We start from the raw sequence: 20524 nt of genomic DNA on the forward strand, positions 1-20524 counted from the left end.
GCAATGTTCAGGAAGTCAAACTTTAAATGCCTTATTATAGTTGTCTCTGCACATTAAACTGAGATAAAAGAAAGCATTTTAACACTGAAACAGCTATTACATGTCAGTAGCAGAATTTGTTTAGAATCAATATTTGCGCAATAGTCTCTTTCAAACAGTTCCACAGGCATCAACTCACCCTCCTGAGGGATGATCCTGAGTGTGACGCTGAGTCCCGCGTCCTTGATCAGTTTGACGATGTCGGCATGTGGCATGTTGACGATAGACTGATTGTTGACAGCCAATATGCGATCCCCAACCTTGAGCTTCCCACAGTGGTCTGCTGGACTTCCCTCAATGATCCGGCCGATTTTATGAGGCACAGCTGAAAACACACACGCACAAACACTTTTTACGTAATACATCGAGAGAGCTCTCTATCTGCACTCTGTCCTTTCCTGTTAGTGGATCTGTTTTTATATACGAGCGTGGGTGCTGCATTAGAAAATTGTAACTAGCCTCTTCAGCCCTCAAATAGAAGTGCATTCATTATTAATATACAGGTTTATGAGGACATGCTGCACTTTTAAAATCACTATGACCCTTTTGAAGCAGTCAGCCTGAGTGAGCTATTACAGTAAAGGAATGTCCCAGATTGAAAATAAGTTGAAGTGTCCAAAAATAATTATCCCTTACCAGCAGCAGCCGCAGTTTCAGGCCTGTTCAGTGAACTGATAATAACGAATCCAAACCCTTCGCTCTCCTTGCGCTGGATGGTGACATCACTAGGCTGCAGATTCTGATTTGCTACTGTGTCTGGTGGGGAGGAGCCTGTAGTGGATGGGGCGGAGTTATGCAAGGGGGCGGAGTTGTTACAGAACATTCTGGAGTTGAAGTCACTCCTGGGGGAACTGTGCTGGGTAGATCCAGGACTGCGGCCGTTCTCTGGACAGGGCTCACCTGAAGGTAAAAGAGCAGGTAAGAAAATGATTAAAAGGAACATGATTACATATACTTGATACAAATTGGTACAACAGCATTTTAGTGCCACATTAAAAAATGAACACATTTTAAATTACGAGATTGAAGTCATAAGAATAAAGTCGAAATTACAAGAATAAAATCTAAATATTTCGAGTATCAAGTTGAAATTACGTCTAAATTATGAAATTAAGTCAAAATGTTTCGAGAATAAAGTTGAAATTCTGAGAATAAAGTCGAAATTGCAAGAATAAAGTTGAAATATGTCAAAAATAAAGTTGAAAGTTGAAATATTTCAAAAATAAAGTAAAAATCAGAAGAATAAAGTCGTAATGTTTTGAGAATAAATTTGAAATTTTGAGAATAAAGTCGAAATTATAAGAATAAAGTTTAAATGTTTCAAGAATAAAGTCGAAATTATGAGAATAAAATCGAAATATTTTGAGAATCAAGTTGAAATTACGTCTAAATTAAGAAATTAAGTCTAAATGTTTTGAGAATAAAGTTGAATTTTTTAGAATATTAAAGTCAAAATGTTTGAAATTCTGAGAATAAAGTCGAAATTTGAAATATTTAAAAAATAAAGTCAAAATTAGAAGAATAAAGTCGTAATGTTTTGAGAATAAAGTTGAAATGTTTAGATAATAAAGTCAAAATGTTTCGAGAATAAAGTTGAAATTCTGAGAATAAAGTCGAAATTGCAAAAATAAAGTTGAAAGTTGAAATATTTCAAAAATAAAGTCAAAATTAGAAGAATAAAGTCGTAATGTTTTGAGAATAAATTTGAAATTTTGAGAATAAAGTCTAAATTAAGAAATTAAGTCTAAATGTTTTGAGAATAAAGTTGAAATTTTGAGAATAAAGTTGAAATATTTCCAGAGTAAAGTCAAAATGTTTCTAGTTGAAATTTTGAGAATAAAGTCGAAATTTCGAGAATAAAGCCAAAATATTTCCAGAGTAAAGTCAAAATGTTTCTAGTTAAAATTTCGAAAAAAAAGTCTAAATATTTCGAGAATCAAGTTGAAATTACGAGAATAAAGTCTAAATGTTTTGAGAATAAAGTTGAAATTTTAAGAATAAAGTCGAAATTTTAAGAATAAAGTCGAAATTTCAAGAATAAAGCCTAAAATGTTTCCAGAATAAAGTAAAAAAGTTTCTAGTTGAAATTTCGAGAATAAAGTCGAAATGTTTCTAGAATAAAAGTTGAAATGTTTTTTAGAATAAAAGTTGAAATGTTTAGATAATAAAGTCAAAATGTTTTGAGAATAAAGTCGAAATTGCAAGAATAAAGTTGAAATATGTCGAAAATAAAGTTGAAAGTTGAAATATTTAAAAAATAAAGTTAAAATTAGAAGAATAAAGTCGTAATGTTTTGAGAATAAATTTGAAATTTTGAGAATAAAGTCGAAATTATAAGAATAAAGTTTAAATGTTTCAAGAATAAAGTAGAAATTATGAGAATAAAATCGAAATATTTTGAGAATCAAGTTGAAATTACGTCTAAATTAAGAAATTAAGTCTAAATGTTTTGAGAATAAAGTTGAAATTTTGAGAATAAAGTTGAAATATTTCCAGAGTAAAGTCAAAATGTTTCTAGTTGAAATTTTGAGAATAAAGTCGAAATTTCGAGAATAAAGCCAAAATATTTCCAGAGTAAAGTCAAAATGTTTCTAGTTAAAATTTAATTTCGAGAATAAAGACGAAATTTCGAGAATAAAGTCGAAATGTTTCTAGAATAAAGTTGAAATGTTTAGATAATAAAGTCAAAATGTTTCGAGAATAAAGTTGAAATTCTGAGAATAAAGTCGAAATTGCAAGAATAAAGTTGAAATATGTCGAAAATAATGTTGAAAGTTGAAATATTTAAAAAATAAAGTTAAAATTAGAAGAATAAAGTCGTAATGTTTTGAGAATAAATTTGAAATTTTGAGAATAAAGTCGAAGTTATAAGAATAAAGTTTAAATGTTTCAAGAATAAAGTAGAAATTATGAGAATAAAATCGAAATATTTTGAGAATCAAGTTGAAATTACGTCTAAATTAAGAAATTAAGTCTAAATGTTTCTAGAATAAAGTTGAAATGTTTAGATAATAAAGTCAAAATGTTTTGAGAATAAAGTTGAAATTCTGAGAATAAAGTCGAAATTGCAAGAATAAAGTTGAAATATGTCGAAAATAAAGTTGAAAGTTGAAATATTTAAAAAATAAAGTTAAAATTAGAAGAATAAAGTCGTAATGTTTTGAGAATAAATTTGAAATTTTGAGAATAAAGTCGAAGTTATAAGAATAAAGTTTAAATGTTTCAAGAATAAAGTAGAAATGAGAATAAAATCGAAATATTTTGAGAATCAAGTTGAAATTACGTCTAAATTAAGAAATTAAGTCTAAATGTTTTGAGAATAAAGTTGAAATTTTGAGAATAAAGCCGAAATATTTCCAGAGTAAAGTCAAAATGTTTCTAGTTAAATTTTGAAAAAAAAAAAAAAAGTCTAAATATTTCGAGAATCAAGTTGAAATTACGAGAATAAAGTCGAAATGTTTCTAGAATAAAGTTGAAATGTTTAGATAATAAAGTCAAAATGTTTCGTGAATAAAGTTGAAATTCTGAGAATAAAGTCGAAATTGCAAGAATAAAGTTGAAATATGTCGAAAATAAAGTTGGAAGTTGAAATATTTCAAAAATAAAGTCAAAATTAGAAGAATAAAGTCATAATGTTTTGAGAATAAATTTTTGAGAATAAATTTTGAGAATAAAGTCGAAATTACAAGAATAAAGTTTAAATGTTTCAAGAATAAAGTCGAAATTATGAAAATAAAGTCAAAATGTTTCAAGAATAAAGTCAAAATATTTTGAGAATAAAGTCAAAATTACAAGAATAAGTCTAAATGTTTCGAGAATAAAGATAAAATTTAGAGATCGAATGTTTAGAAAATAAAGTAGAAATTTTAAGAATAAAGTTAACATTTTTTGAGAAAAAGGTCGAATGTTTTCGAGAATAAAGTTGAAAAGTTTTGAGAATAAAGTAGAAATTTTAATAATATTTGACTTTATTCTCATAATTTCAATTTTAGTCTTGAAATATTATGACTTTAATCTCATAACTAGCACTAAAACACTGTCGTAAATAGGTTAATCATTGCATTCATTGCACAGTCACATATATCTGTATTATGGCCACTAAACTGTATATTTATGGACTTCATGAGTCTCCAGTCAAAGCAAGAACATTAAATCGTCTTTTTGGATTTGGAAAGAGGTTTTGAGTTTTGAAAGTTATTAAGCAGCACAGCTATTTCAGCATAATAATAAAATGTTTCTTGAGCACCAAATCAGAATATTAGAATGATTTCTAAAGGATCATGTGACACCGAAGACTAGAGTAATGATGCTGAAAAATCAGCTTTGCTTCACAGGAAAAAAATAAATGTTTACAGGCTATTTTGAATTGTAATCATATTTCAAAATATTATTAAGAACAACTATGACTTTAATATTCACTCATATTCATCACCTTTTTCCGGATTTCTTTTACCAACTTTCCTTGTTTTTTTTTTTAACAGATACATTAAAAACATTGAATACGTTTTTAAGATATAGAAACAGGTAATGACTACGATTAACACAAGTGTGTGAGACAGAAAGCAAGAAAAAGTCCATAGTAAAAGGTTCAGTTAAAGCTGGTCTGAAGTCATTCTGTGATCAAACAGTAAGGCAAAAAAGCCAGCAGCCAGACATTTCCTCAACAGCTCCACTAAGATGCAAAAGGGGAGAAACGATTGTCCAAGAATTATTAGACAGAGTGGACATGAGAGGGAGAGAAGGAGAAAGGACACATAATAAGCAGCAGAGGTACAGTATTACAGAACCCGCTTCATTACCTCCTTCACGTGGCAAGAATATATACTTCACAACAATCTATAATTGCAGTAACTGTCAGAAAATAACAAGCTTTAGCCTTTTAAAGGTTGTTTCTTTAACTTCAGGCAGATTTATAGCCCAAGGGTTAATTTGTATTAAAACAAATGTTATTTTTCCCCCATATATTATATATAGATATATAGACCAAAATACAGTCATAACTAGCAAGGGTATTTTTGCTGCAATAGCCAACAATACATTGTATATATGGGTCATAATTATACATTTTTATTTTATGGCAAAAATCATTAGGATATTAAGTAAAGATCATGTTTCATGAAAATATTTTGTAAATTTCCAACTGCAAATATATCAATACTTAATTTTTGATTAGTAATATGCATTGCTAAGAACTTCATTTGGACAACTTTAAAGGTGATGTTCTCAATATTTTGACTTTTTTGCACCCTCAGATTCCAGATTTTCAAGTCGTTGTATTTAGGCCAAATATTGTTCTATCCCACCAAACCATACATCAATGGGAAGCTTTTTTTTTTTTCAGCTCAATTAAAATAAAATGATGCTTATGATTGGTTTTGTGGTCCAGGGTCACATATATGAACATCACATTAAAACATGTGTTGGAAACGTTGTATAATGCTACCATAATTGATCTTTTATGTATATATTCCATTGTTTTACACTTGTCCAAGACCCAGTCTTTTAAACTATGAAGATCCATTTAAAAAATAGTATTACATGTTTAGAACTACGATAATTAAAAAAAAAAAATCTGAAATTAAACTATTTTATTATTTATTGTATGACAATAAAAACCACAAATGTTCCTCAATTGGTGTCATTTCCACCACAACAAACAATTTTGACCCTAATAAAGTCACATTTTTATAATAAAAACATAAAAACAAAAACAGAAAGTGAATTTTTGAGATGAAACATGAGATATTTGATAGTGAAGAAGGTACACTCTTAAAAAATAAAGGTGCTTTAAAAGGTTCTTCACAGTGACGCGAAAGAAGAGCCATTTTTGGTTCAACAAAGAACCATTCAGTCAAAGGACCATTTCTTTCTTACCTTTTTATAATCTGAAGAACCTTCTTTCGCCACAAAGAACCTTTTGTGAAACAGAAAAGTTCTTCAGATGTTAAAGGTTCCTTATGGAACCATTTGGACAAAAAAGGTTCTTCTATGGCATCGTGAAGCACCTTTATTTTTAAGAGTGTAAATATCATGTATTTATTCAGATTTAACAAAAATAAACATGTGCCGGTGTAAAAACTTTTTCTTTTTTTTTTTTTACATCTATGTTCACTTTTAATATTACAACTGTGTTTCATTTCCAATCAAACTGTAAATGTGCATTATGCAGAAACCTAGTTGTTTAACTTAGCAAGACAAATAAGGTGACCACTTTCTGTTCAAAATGTTAAAAATGTAAACAGAATTTACTTGGTGTTAAAATAGTACTGTCAGGATTCACTAAAGACTCGTAGTGAAAAATTAGACCAGAAAAGGCATGGACACGGTTTATTTTTGTGCCTCACCTTATTGTTGGAGTTTTTCTCTTTTAGACACAAAATTTATTGGAGAGAGTATTAAAACAAATGTGATTTCCTAATGTTTGCGCTCTTCAAATTACTGGTATTTGCGACATGTTTTAACGCCCAAAAACAGCATGTCTTAAAGCATGCGGTAATTTCCACTGCTCTTGGCAGATTGCGCTGGTCATTATGGAAATGATCTGGCTGCGTCTTTGTTCTTTAATGTGCGCATTGTCAGTAAATCACACGCAGAATTTTCCCCTCCTATCTGCGCGCTCTAATATTATTTGCCCTGTTTAGTAAATCTGGCCCTATATTAATAAAAATGTACATTCACATTGTTGGTTGACAAATGAAATAAACATCAGCCATTCTCACCTGTCGGCTGAATTCTCCGTCGAACAGTAAGTTTAACCTGCCCAGTCCGGGCCGCCCCATGCATGAGGTCAATAACATAACGGTGGGGTTTTCCAGCCACAGGGATCCCATCGACTGACATCAGCTCATCTCCCGGTCGTAGACGCCCATCTTTATCAGCAGGGCTCTTCTCGATGATTGCACCAATCAGGATCTGTACATGCACAGCACAGTTACTACAGACTCTCTTGAAGCAGTGTACAGAAACTAAAGTAGGTGAACAAACACATTATCATGTTAGCAAGTGACAGTGAGCTCTGTTTTTTGAAAGCGTGTGGTTAGTCCTAGAGTACGAGCCTTCTCCTGAGCCTCCGGACTCACAGGCTGTCCTGGTTCCTCTCCGCCCAGGATCCTGAAGCCGAAACCGGACTTCTGTCTGCGCAAGTGCACCTCCACCTCCTGGAACTCTGATGCTGTCAATGAAAGCACACATTTATCTCACTATTTAGTCATTTCTCCAGACTATTGAATCTTCAAGTGTAATTCAGCATTCTGGGTGACATTTAAGACCCCCATTTTTGTTCATCGAGTACTTAATTTGTAAAATCATTCATTTTATGTTCTTGAACCTGCATTGAGAGGTTCATTCACAATGCAGTGAGAATGACAAGTGGCAAAAGCGGACAAAAAAATAAAACTTTGTCTCTAGGTAGCATTTTGATAGAGGTCAGAACTTAAAATGTCACAGATACTTATAGTTAGATTTTAGAGTACCTATGAATGCTTTGTGTATGCGTATTTTCTATTTAGACTTTATTTTAGTACCATTTTAGAGCAAATGCACAAATACTAAATATTATTTCCAGCCTTTTTACAATATACACTACCAGTCAAAAGTTTTTGAACAGTAAGATTTTTAATGTTTTTTTTTTAAATAAGTCTTTTCTGCTCACCTAGCCTGCATTTATTTGATCCGAAGTACAGCAAACACTGTAGAATTTTAAAATATATTTTTGAATACATTTTAAAATGTAATTTATTCCTGTGATTTCAAAGCTGATTTTTTAGCATCATTACTCCAATCATATGATCCTTCAGAAATCATTTTAATATTCTGATTTCCTGATCAAAAAAACATATATTATTATTACTATTATGCTGAAAAAAAGCTGAGTAGAAAATCAGGTTTCTTTGATTAAGCCAAAGTTCAGAAGAACAGCATTTATCTGAAATAGAAAACTTCTGTAACATTATAAATGTCTTTAAGATCAGTTTTAATCGATTTAAAGCATCCTTGCTAAATAAAATCTCTTGTGATCTTGTGACACTGAAGACTAGAGTAATGATGCTGTAAATTTAGCTTTGATCACAGGAATAAATTACATTTTAAAATATATTCGAATAGAAAGCAGTTATTTTAAATAGTAAAAATATTTCACAATGTTACTGCTTTTGCTGTATTTTGGATCAAATAAATGCAGGCTTGGTGAGCAGAAGAGACTTCTTTAAAAATTGCGCTGTTCAAAAACTTTTGACTGGTAGTGCATATCAAATATTGTTCAAGGAAGCTTTGAACAGGTTTTTGTTTTTATGAAAATGTCCTCAAAATTTAGTCTAAACTTAATGTTTGTCATTAAATGTAAAAAAGTCAAACTGCAGCAGACCAAACGTTATACCAAATATTCAAAAAAATGTACAGAGGTCATAAGAACTCAATATAAAAAATGAATTTCAAACTTTCAGACTTTATTTTATGCAGAACTCCTTCTGTCAGATTGTTTCTGTTTTGGGCGTAGATATATTTACTCACCAGAAGGGTCAACTGGGAGAACTGCTCGAGGAAGCCCTGGCTCTAAGAAAGGGAGAGATACAAGGACAGCCCATAAATCACTGCTTATATTAACACACACACCTGGAAATATAGCAACTACAATATATACATCAGCTGTGTCACTAATATAATGCCCAACAGCTACAAAGCAATGAAGATGTATATATAAAAATACACAGTGCTCACAAAAATGCACTTAAAGGACACTTAAAAATGTCATTTGATAACAATATGATGCGAACTACTTAAACAGTTCGGGCAGACTTGATGTTTGTGTGTGTGTGTTTTTTTTTTTTTTAGTAAGTCATTCTGTGTTAAATCAACCACATTTTCAAACTTTCCCAGGCTGAAATTTTTGATTTTGCTAACATGTATAGTGAAGAAAGCCAAAATATTAAATGTCATGGATGAATATTAACTGAGTAATCCACTATTTTGTAGAGGGGAGTCAAAATGGCAGTGGAGTCAAATTAGAGGGGGATAAAAAAGACTTTAGAAAGATAGCAGCATTATAATGTTATTTTTACAAAGAGATTAGTAGGTCTATTAGTAAAATCTGTTGACTTTAGCAATTTCTGTTGCATTATGTGCCAAAGGTGACCTTTCAAAAATGGGGAAACAGCACTTTTCAAGTTTTTTTCTCTCAAGTTTGCATGCCTGTAACTCAAGAAGTATTAAAGACATCTTAATGCCCTTTTAGATATTGAGTCTTAACAAACTTTCCTCGCACAATCTTGATTTTTAAGGCCCTATATGGTTCAGTTCCAGAGATTTTTAATATTGCTTCAGGAGTAAATCGCTAAATTGTACACATTTTTAATGGTCAAAAACCAAATGTGGGTCACTTCTCAAAATATGATACTTATTTTCTTTTATAGAGGAATGTCTGAAAAACAAATAATGTTGAAACTAGAGATGTCTGTCAAAACCACTGCATTGAACATACCTTTCTGAATGCCATAAATATTCTTTTTCAAAAGTTTGTGTCCCCATAACTCAAGAAGTTTTAAAAATATCACAATATGATTTTAGATTCCTGTTCTTAATAAACTTTTCTTTTGGAATCTTCATTTTCAAGGCTCTACATCATTCAGCTCCAGAGATATGGGGATCTCAGTTGCATAGAACACACCTCTGAGGGCTGAAAATGCACTGAAATGGTCAAGTTGAGTTAGATTTGCTCTCAGTCGTCTATTCATAAGATTCTATACTTGAATCAGTTTCTGTGATATTTAATAGAAGTGAGATTTTCACCTGACTCTCAGATGAAAATGGCCATTTTGACCACCCTCTACAAAAGTAGAGTACATATTGTAGTGGACCACGCATTCCAGGGCCCAGTTTATGGCGAGGGCCCCTCCCTGACCACAATAGTGGACAAAGGTTTGCTACATTTTGATTGGATCTTGGTGGACTAACATAAGCAAACTGTCCAACACCATCAGATAAGGATGCCAGGACAACTGCCAGACACCTCTTAGAGGGCAAGAAGAGACCTTTGGTACAAAAACTCGGGAATGACGGAACTTCCTATTGGCCAAGACACAGTTTCTGCCCTTCACCCACCTTAAGACTGTTCACTAAGGTTTGGTCCTGTGATGGCCATAAAAATTCCTTAGGATCTCCAGACGCAGCAGCAATGGGTGAAACAAAGAGAAATCACAAAGATCCATCCAAATCCATTCATAACTATGTTTTCAAACCTTGAACTGATGCGAACCATAACACACACATCTTATACTTATTCTGAGAAATAAGTATTCTCACTGACAGCAATGTGTAGTGCAACATCTTACATAACCTCAGCTGTTAAGGGCCAAATGAATACATGAATGACAGTTCAATCTTTTCCCATCATGTTTGGACTTAATGTGTTCATTACATGACCAAATGTTTTCTGATTGTGTTTTGGAAAATGAGAAATGCACCAGTAAAACATTATTGACACCTTTTTTAACTTTGTGTTTGGACTATGCAAATGACTTCCACAAGAGGAAAGAAGGGTGGGCTACCCCAAGTCCCCCGCTCTGATGGAACCAGCCAATCACAGCATGGAAATGGAGAAGCACCAAAATGCAATCTCCTCCTCATCGGAAAGGTATAAAGGTACCTCTCCAAAAGACACTCCTTGTTCTGAGTCTGCAGCCTGTGAAGGAAGAGACACTAACAGAGCACCAAAGTTCTGAGTCTGCGACCATTACAGGGAAGGCAGCAACAGATAACTAAGTTCTGAGTCAAGGGACACTAACAGAGCAACAAAGTACTGAGTCTGAGTCCCGTCGGGGAAAGACATAACAGTTACACCAGTTCTGAGTCTTAGGCCGCAAGGGTGAGACAGTAACAGATCAAACTTCTTTCTGAGTCTGCGGCCCATTACTGGGAAGGCAGCTACAGATACCTCCATTCTGAGTCTATAGCTCCACAAGAGAGAGACACTAACAGACACAACCATTCTGAGCCTACTGTCCAGAGAGACAGAAACAGACACTCCACGCTTCGAGTCTCCAGCTTTGAGGCAGCAGCAGATACGACCACGTTTTGTCTGTGAAGAAAGAGATATTTTCCACGTTCAGAGTCTTCATCCAGCGAGGCAACCACAGATGCAGCACGTCCTAAGTCTCCATCCGAGAGAGACAAAGCGGATTGACCAAGTTCTGAGTCTCTAGCCGAGAGAGGCAGAAGACCAACAGACATTTGCAACAAGGTTGAGCTCCAGCAAGCAAACCTTCACTTCAGGTACCTTTGCTTGCGTGTTCCAAGCTAAGGGCCTTCAGCACCTACACCAGGGCCACATCTGCGTGTTCCAGATCTTAGGACCCTTTGGTGCTCCAGGAGATCAGCATCCTACAGCGCTTCATGCTCAAGGCTGTCAAAACGGATTCCTGCTCCTTTTCCCACTGACTGCTCCCAGCACAACCAGTGGAAGAATTCACCGCCACCAGACTGCTCAATCAACCACAGAGAACGTAAATAAACCTCTTCCAGAGACCTTGGCATTGTTGTGTATTATCAGTATATGATCTTTCTAATTTACATTAGATATTATATAGCTGATTGCAGTTGATAACAAATAATAGCTCATTTATTTGTTTAATGCATAGTAAGGTTCTTCACCTTATTTGTCTCAGAGTAGCAACAGTTTATCTTTCCATAAGATAACATAGCTCTGACATAGCAACACCCAACTGAATCACTCGCATCTTATGCATCTTATGCACTTTATTCCTTTGCATTTATTTTATTAATTTAATAGTTGATTACTCTTGTCTATCATTTGTTAATAAATTTATTTTATTACACTTGTGTCTTCCTTGTGTTGATAATACAGTGAGAGGTTCTACAAGTTAGATATCCCACCAATCTTTCTTATGTGATGTACTCATAACCGCACATTAAGTGACATGTGATCCAAGAATCATAACGTCATCGGTGATACGAGTACCCATCACTACACTATTTCGCTTTCTTAGTGGGCGAAAGCAGAACTCACTACATAATAGGGTATATGTCGAACGTCACCTGACCAACCCCGGAAAACAGGTCTCATTGCTTCCGCTTGTCGGAGAACGTGTTAATAGCCGTAATAAATAATGGCGATATCGACGGACTTTTAAGGTAATCAGTTAAACAAGCCAGCTGTTTTTATTGTGGACGTTTCATTCGATATTTATATATAAATGTTAGTGAAAAGAATAAAAATTAAAAACTTTTATATATCAATCCACATATGTGATGGACATTGGTTATGATCATTTTTAGTGTCTACTTTGAAGGAATCTTGAGTAAATCATGTTCATATTTAAAGAGGCATATGCAAAACGCGTGAACCGGAAGCAACGAGACCTGTTTAGCAGAAAACGGAAGCCTGTTGCGCATAACCCCTATTGGCGTCCCTAGGTGGGCCAAGTTAAAATGAGTTGAGTCTCCTGTAAAATTCACTACAATATTCATCCACAACATTTAATATTTTGGCTTTCATTACTATACATGTCTATGTTTCTTCAAAAAAATATTAGCAAAAACTAAAATTTGAGCCGGGGACCTCTGGTTGAGTTGATGTAAATGTAAGAACTCAGTTCTTGATTTTGAGGTTTTAATTCCACAATGTCTCAAAACTCAAGTACATCTGACTCAGAGCAGACAGAAACTGCAATTAGCATGAGCAGCACGATTGAGCCTGAAAATCTACACCCGGCTGTGCATTATGCTGTATGTATATTGCATTTAAACTAGGTGCCAGGTGAAGCTCAAGCCTGATTCTAATTCCGAGAGAGAGTCTGATCTTCAACAGCATCATTCCTCAAGCACATCCGCCTCTCAGTGAGAGCTGGTCGATATTTCCAGCCACTATGCTGATGATATTTAACCAGTATATTCATTTATATTGTGATGATTCACATGCTTTTCATTTGGCTGTAGCAACTTGTTTTGTGCCCTTTCCTTGTGGAATGACATAAGCATGACAGCGTTAAGGTGTTAAGCGCCTCTAATTTAAACCTCAATTGCATTTGATTCATTTGATTCATATACTCTCTTGTGTACCAGTTCAGAATTAAATGATTTGTGTTTATGGAAGTCTCTGTATGACATTTTGCATGCTTTGAAATGTTTCGATACAGCATATGCAGTTGAATGTTGGTGTTTATTACTATTTATTGTTAACAAGTGCATACAAAATTAAATGATTACAATTTTTTCTTTGCATTCAATAAAGCATGGAAAACATGCTTTAAATAGATTAACTTTTTAGTGACTGATAGTTCTAATGACTGAAAATATGCCATATAAAGCCATTTCAGAGCAAATTATATATTATTTCAGCCTTTTAACTATATCCAAGAAATATATTCAAAAGAAGTGATTTATGTCCTGAAAAAAGTTTCATCACGTCAGATTTTTTCAAAGCTACCAATGATTTTAGTCAAATTGATGATACTAACTAAAATTCTTAAGTCGCAGATGACCAAATATATGCAGAAAAAGACTATTTCAAACATGTATCAAAGATCACATAAAATATGCAACAGCATAAACAGAATATGTGTCCTTGTTAAACTCCTGAAATGCTTGAATATAATACGTATTAATGAGATTTTGAAAGTTTCTATTCACCAGCTTGACAGAATGCAAATCTTTACAGCATCTTTTCAACATCAAGTGCATATTCAAAAAGCTATAAAACATTAACAATGTTGTAGATGAACATACTCAAACATTCCTGGCACTTTCGGTTTAGAAAGAGGTGCAATTTCACAGAAAGAGGGTGTTTAAAACATCCTACTCAAAAAATAAGATACAGCTCACAGAAAAAATACACAAAATGTAGTTAACCATCAGGAATTGAGTATACTTACCTTAAAGAGAACTAAACTCTTTGCACACTATATCTTATACACGTATCACCAGCGTATCTAAAATAGATGCTAAAGTGTCTATGGGATCATTGCACATGAGACAAGATAATCATCAGACAACATCAACACTAACCAACATCTCCATTGCCAAACTGTCATTGCCAGCTGTGAATACTAAAGAGTGCCTATATAGGCTACAAAAAAAGGAGGAGGTATAGACTAGGACGCGGTAATGAGGAAGACATCTGCTGATTTAAAACAGTTGAAAAAGGTCAGTAGAAAAAGGTTTATGCAAATGCACAGCGAAACGAAGATGTGACCAATAATGGGAGCGCAGACAGAAGTTAAATAGAAACGTCCGCTAGGAGCAGAACGACATGTTGACCTCTATTGATTTAATCGCTGTCAATCAGTTTAAAGCACCTTTAGAAATGCAACATTAACTTGACTGACATTTCAGACTTACTTGTTTAATATGCAGTAGATTTTAGGTACAGTAATGAAGTATATTCATATTGTATGAATTAATGGCATTTCAAACTATTTGTTGAATTAAACATATTTCTACTTTAAACGCAATGAATATGAATGTTGGGACCTTGAAAACTTAGTTAAGAAGTACCTGCATTAATAATGCAGAGTGTTATGTAACGTCAAAGTCACTAAGACCACTAAAGTTCTCCCAGATCAGCTCCACAGATCTCATTGTGGGAAAGTTCCAAATTGACAAGACGCAACAACTTCAAAACACTTACCGTGGAGGATAACATCGTAAGAGATGACAGCAAAAAAATATTTTTTGAGTCTGGAAGAGCTGACAGGAACTGACACAATCACTCAAGACCATGTTCTAACCAGGCCTAACTCAATAAAGCACCAGAAAAAGTCATTTCTTGGGCACAAACTTAAAGTCATAAATGAAGATATTTGACGAGGACTTGTCATTTGTAAGATAAATGTGGCTTCTTTAGTTGCTAAAAACTATTTTTTTACAACTATGTGGAGTAAAAAAAAGCAACCAATATGATTGCACTGTGAGTGCAGCAAGGAAAATTATCTAATATCTCATTTCTGTGAGTTTCAAAAGTATGTGACCTCTAGGATTCGCAGTTAATTTGAAGGTGAAATTAGAGTCCTACTGTTCAGAGGTGTTTTCAAACAAAGGGATGACACCTCAGGTGTCAGTACATGCCCTGTTTTACTTAAAGAACAAGGATCTATCAAAGTCTGATCATGTTTGTGGAAGAGTATAATGGCACAAACAAAGGAGATCTCTGAGGGCCTCAGAAAAAGATGTTGTTGCACATCAAGCTGGAAAAGGTTACAAAACCATCTGTAAAGAGTAGAGTTCAGACAGATTGTGTACAAATGGAGGAAATTCGAGACTAAAGTTGAAAAGACCCTCCCCAGGAGTGGTCACCCAACAAAGATCACACCACAGCAAAACTGTTTAATAGTCTGTGAGGTTGCAAAGAACTCCAGGTTAACTTCGAAGCAACTAAAGGCCTTTCTCACATTGGCTAATGGTAATGTTCTTGAGTCCACCATCAGGAGAACATTGAACAACCATGGTGTGCCTGACAGAGTTGAAAGGAGAAAGCCACTGCTCTCCAAGAAGAACATCACTGACTGTCTGAAGTTTGCGGAAGATCATGTGGACAAACCAGAGGACTATTGGAGAAATGTTTTGTGGACAAATGAGACCAAGATGGAGATTCAATGGGAATCATTATGTTTGGAGAAAGAAAAGCACTGCATTCCAAGAACCTTATCCCATCTGCGAAACCTGGTGGTGGTAGTATCATGGTTTGGGCCTGTTTTACTGCATTTGGGACAGAACGGCTTACCATCACTGATGGAACAATGAATTCTGAAATTTACCAGCAAATTCTAAAGGACATCTGTCTGAGAACTAAATCTCGAGAGAAAATGGGTCATGCAACAAGACAACGAACCCAAGCACACAAGTCCTTCTACCAAAGAATGGTTGAAGAAGAACAAAGTTAATGTTTTGGAATGGCCAAGTCAAAGTCTAGACCTTAACCCAATTGAAATGTTGTGGAAGGACCTGAAGCAAGCAATTCATAGGAGGAAAGCCACCGAGTTGAAGTGGTTCTGTACTGAAGAATGGACTAAAATTCCTACAAACTGATGTGAAGGACTCATTAACAGTTACAAGAAACATTTATCTGCAGTTATTGCTGAAAAAGGGGGTCACACCTGATACTGAAAGCAAAGATTCACAAACTCATAGATACGTTACACTGGATCATTTTTTCTCAACAAATAAATGACAATGCATATATTTTTGTCTGATTTGTTTGATTGGGTTCTCTCTTGGAGTCTACTTTCAGGAACTGTGTAAAAATCTGATCTTTTGGGTCATATTTATACAGAAATATAGAAAATTCTAAAGCGTTCACAAACTTTTAAGCAGCACTGTATCTTTTGACAAACAGCAGGAAATGTACAACAGGAAATGTAAAGTTCAGTATGTCTGGGAAATTTGGAAAAATACAATAGGTAAACACAGATTATCAAAAGGCATTAATGCTAGCTTTAGGTGCTGGCAAGAAGTTTCTTCAGTTACTTACGCCTATTCTCATAGATAGCCCTGGACTTCTCATACAGGTCAAAGGGGTCAGGTTTGCTCAGGTCAAACTCTGGACCTGAGGGCCAATGCAGATATGGAGCGCTGTGAGGGAGAGCATGGATAGATAGACTGGCTGTGGGACTGCTGTGAGGATCCCAATGCTCCAAGACCTGCAAATACACCAGCATTCAGTAACTGACTTTATTAATATACTGAACTGAGTAAGCAAACTGCGCTCTTCCAGGCAACTTCCGCCTTGGATTTTCTCTGGCCGTGGGATAGGAAGGTGTTTAACAATGAACTCACTTTTGCGGTAATTAGTTTTTAAATGAAGCGTACACACACACACACACACACAATACATGGCATGTTAGTTCTAGCTCAGCAAAATAAGGCCGCATCAAGGGCTCATCAAGGACGCTTGATGCGTTTCTCTATTGCTGACGATACTGAATGTAATCTTTGTGTTTTCTCATGCTAATGCAGCTGTAGCTTCACTTCACTGGGCTCTTACACAATACCCAAAATTAGGTTATGCAAGTAGAATGTGCTAAGAACAGCAAGCAGGCATAGTCCACTTTTTCTAATAGTAAAGCTTTCTTTAGTGGAAAAGAAATTAATATTACTATATTTTTCTCCATATAGTGGATTTCAATGGTGGCCAACGGTTTGAAGGTCCAAACTGCAATTTCAATGCAGCTCTACACGATCTTAGCCAAGGAATAAGGGTCTTATCTACTGAAACGATCAGCCATTTTCTAAAGAAAATTAAATTGTATATACTTTTTAACCACAAATGCTCATCTTGCATTTGTGGTTAAAAAGTATATAATTTGTTTTTTTTGTTTTTAGAAAATTACCAGTCGTTTTGCTAAATAAGACCCTTATTCCTCGCCTGGGATCATGTAGAGGCCTTTGAAGCTGCAATGAAAATGCAATTTGGACATTCATCCCCATTGAAGTCCACTTTTTGGAGAAAATCCTGGAATGTTTTTCTCAAACACCTTAATTTCTTTGTGGCTGAAGAAAAAATGACAAACACCTTGGATGGCACAACTTCCTGTTCCCAGACATTTGAATGGTAGTGTATTTGAATAATTTTTATAAAGTACTACTGATAAAAATCATGTGTATCTCTTTACTTGTTCATTTTCATGATTTAGGACAAATTGCATTTAGATGATTTGAGGATGTACCTGAATACACCTTTTCAAGAAGACACTATGGTTGCATGCCATTCAAAAATGCATTAGAATTCTTTTTAAATTCCAATTAAATTTGCTCAATTTGAATTGAGGTAGCAGGAAATAGAATTGTATTCAAATCTAAATGAATCAAGAAATTTATTCAACAAGAAAAAGCTAAATTTGTCATGCCAAACTCTAAAGATTTGCATAAAAAAAGACCTGTTAAAATCAACAAAGGCTCATTGGAAATACATGCCCCTACATACATTTCTGCAAAACGTATCTATATGTACAAATCACTGCAGCTTCCAGTTCAAATGAACACTAGAGGCAGTAAAACTCTGACAACTTTTAGTCCTTTTCACAATAAATATTTACAGGTACAGAGTTAACAAAGCCTAACTTTCACACAATTACTTATATATATATATTATAATATATATATATATATATATATATATATTATATTATGGCTTCAAAATGATTTTAACTTCCTGTGCAATTTGAAAACTGATACTTTTGAACATTGTATTTGCATTTGCAATGTTGAGTTTTCGAATTCAGTAGGTTTGCTTGGTAACTCATGCGATACGGCTTTGTACTTAAGTAATGAAGAGCACCAGTACAAACCGTGAAACTACGGTTCGACAAAACAGCTTAAATTCGCATAAGAAAGTTATGTAAGAAATAGCACAGCGTTTTTATATCACTTTTGCATTTGTTAACACTATCGGGTAGGTTTAGGGTTGATTTGGTGTATAGGGGATATTTCCAACATGATAGAACATTAACCTAACCTGAACAGACACAATGTGTACCTCAACCAGTGTAATAAAAACGCAGCAATACGTGCCTGTACCAACGCAATAAAAAAGTGCCATGGTCACACGGTCACTCTCTGAACATTTCACTTTGAAACTTCCAAAAAACATGCAGTAAGGAACATAATTACAATGTTGCAGAAATGCATATCAAGGGATGTATTTTTTATGAGCCTGGGTTGGTTAAAATACTTTGCTTGCAATTAGTAAATTCTCCTGTAACATCCTGTCAGGTCGTGGCCAGTTCAATTCCAACTTATGAACTGACAGCAAGGTGATTAAATTTCACCCAACCCTGGACAACAAATGGATTCGGGTTCGTGCCAAAAGCTTTAGTGTCAAAGCAGTCTAAAAGCGAAGCCAAACAAAAGACATAATTGAAGAAGAGGAGGAAAACCAACAAAGAAAGACAGTAGATGCCAGGATGACAAAGATGCCAAGGCTTATTAAAGGAGGTCAGTGTTAGCATGTTAATCTAGAGGAGCTCTAGAGGATGAAGGCAAATGCCTTTGGGCTGCTGTGTGCAGCTGGGAAACAAACAGATTAAAACATGCCCCTGCCAAACAAACTCATGCACACACACATTAGCTCATAGATGGTGATATTATTGCTGGGGTGAAGTGCTGTGACGTATATACTCTCGCAAATAGGTTTTTACATTGCTCAAAGAGGCTCAGGCTAGAGATCCGCTAAAGGACAAACCATTTTGAGTGGGTTTAAGTCAGTTTTTATACATAGCTTCAGGTTTGCACTGGGTTCAGGTTTGTGATGAATAAAAAATGCAGTTTTATTATAAATAGTTTATGTGCAAACTTAACTTGTTATATCTTTGAGTTAGAGTTTGCGAAAATAGGGGCATAAGAGTTTACACGCTTTGAGATGAAATAGAAAGAGATATTTGGTTTAGATTTCTGGGAAATATGATTTGGTATTCAAAACCAATCTTTAGAACTGACTCTCTGTAGTTTACACACACACACACACACACACACACACACACACACACACACACACACACATACACATGTTGGGTTTACATGTTTTATGGGGACATTCCATAGGTGTAATGGTTTTCATACTGTACAAACCGTACTTTCTATCGCCCTACACCTACCCTACACCTAAACCTAGCCCTCACAGGAGATTGTGCACACTTTTACTTCCTCAAAAAACTCATTGTGCATGATTTATAAGCCTGTTTCCTCGTGGGGACCTGAGAAATGTCCCCACAAGGTCAAAATCTACTGGTATTCCTATCCTTGTGGGGACATTTGGTCCCCACAACGTGATGAATACCAGGTGCACACACACACACACACACACACACACACACACACACACACACACACACACACACACACACACACATGTTGGGTTTACATGTTTTATGGGGACATTCCATAGGTGTAATGGTTTTCATACTGTACAAACCGTACTTTCTATCGCCCTACACCTACCCTACACCTAAACCTAGCCCTCACAGGAGATTGTGCACACTTTTACTTCCTCAAAAAAACTCATTGTGCATGATTTATAAGCCTGTTTCCTCATGGGGACCTGAGAAATGTCCCCACAAGGTCAAAATCTACTGGTATTCCTATCCTTGTGGGGACATTTGGTCCCCACAACGTGATGAATACCAGGTGCACACACACACACACACACACACACACACACACACACACACACACACACACACACACACACACACACACACACACACACACACACACACACACACACACACAGACAGACAGATACATACATACATACATACATATAATTGCAATCGAAATTATTCAACCCCCCAGTGACTGCAGTACTTTACAAATACAAGCTTTTGTGAAGACCCAGGACTTTAGAAAAATTGCATCTATAACAGATTACTGGTATATTAAAAGTGATAATGTCAATATATAATTTAATGTTTTTGAGTTATAGGATTTTTTAATAACACAACTATGTCAAAATTATTCAACCCCAGTTCAACATTGCTGTTTT

The 20524-nt window shown here is 34.8% G+C and overlaps 1 protein-coding gene across 1 annotated transcript in view; it reads right to left on the reverse strand.

Moving 5' to 3' along the window:
* The window catches only part of LOC141332842 (membrane-associated guanylate kinase, WW and PDZ domain-containing protein 2-like), a 44872-nt gene that overhangs the window by 22906 nt on the left and 1442 nt on the right, over positions 1 to 20524 (reverse strand). Inside the window, exons 2-7 of the mRNA XM_073837800.1 lie at positions 16517 to 16685; positions 8548 to 8589; positions 7095 to 7210; positions 6759 to 6951; positions 676 to 939; positions 179 to 364 (exon numbers count right to left, since the gene is read on the reverse strand). Coding sequence (XP_073693901.1) covers positions 179 to 364; positions 676 to 939; positions 6759 to 6951; positions 7095 to 7210; positions 8548 to 8589; positions 16517 to 16685 — 970 coding nt within the window. The remainder of the gene's footprint in view (positions 1 to 178; positions 365 to 675; positions 940 to 6758; positions 6952 to 7094; positions 7211 to 8547; positions 8590 to 16516; positions 16686 to 20524) is intronic.

Source organism: Garra rufa, chromosome 4 (genome assembly GCF_049309525.1).
Source record: "Garra rufa chromosome 4, GarRuf1.0, whole genome shotgun sequence".
Lineage (NCBI taxonomy): Eukaryota > Metazoa > Chordata > Actinopteri > Cypriniformes > Cyprinidae > Garra > Garra rufa.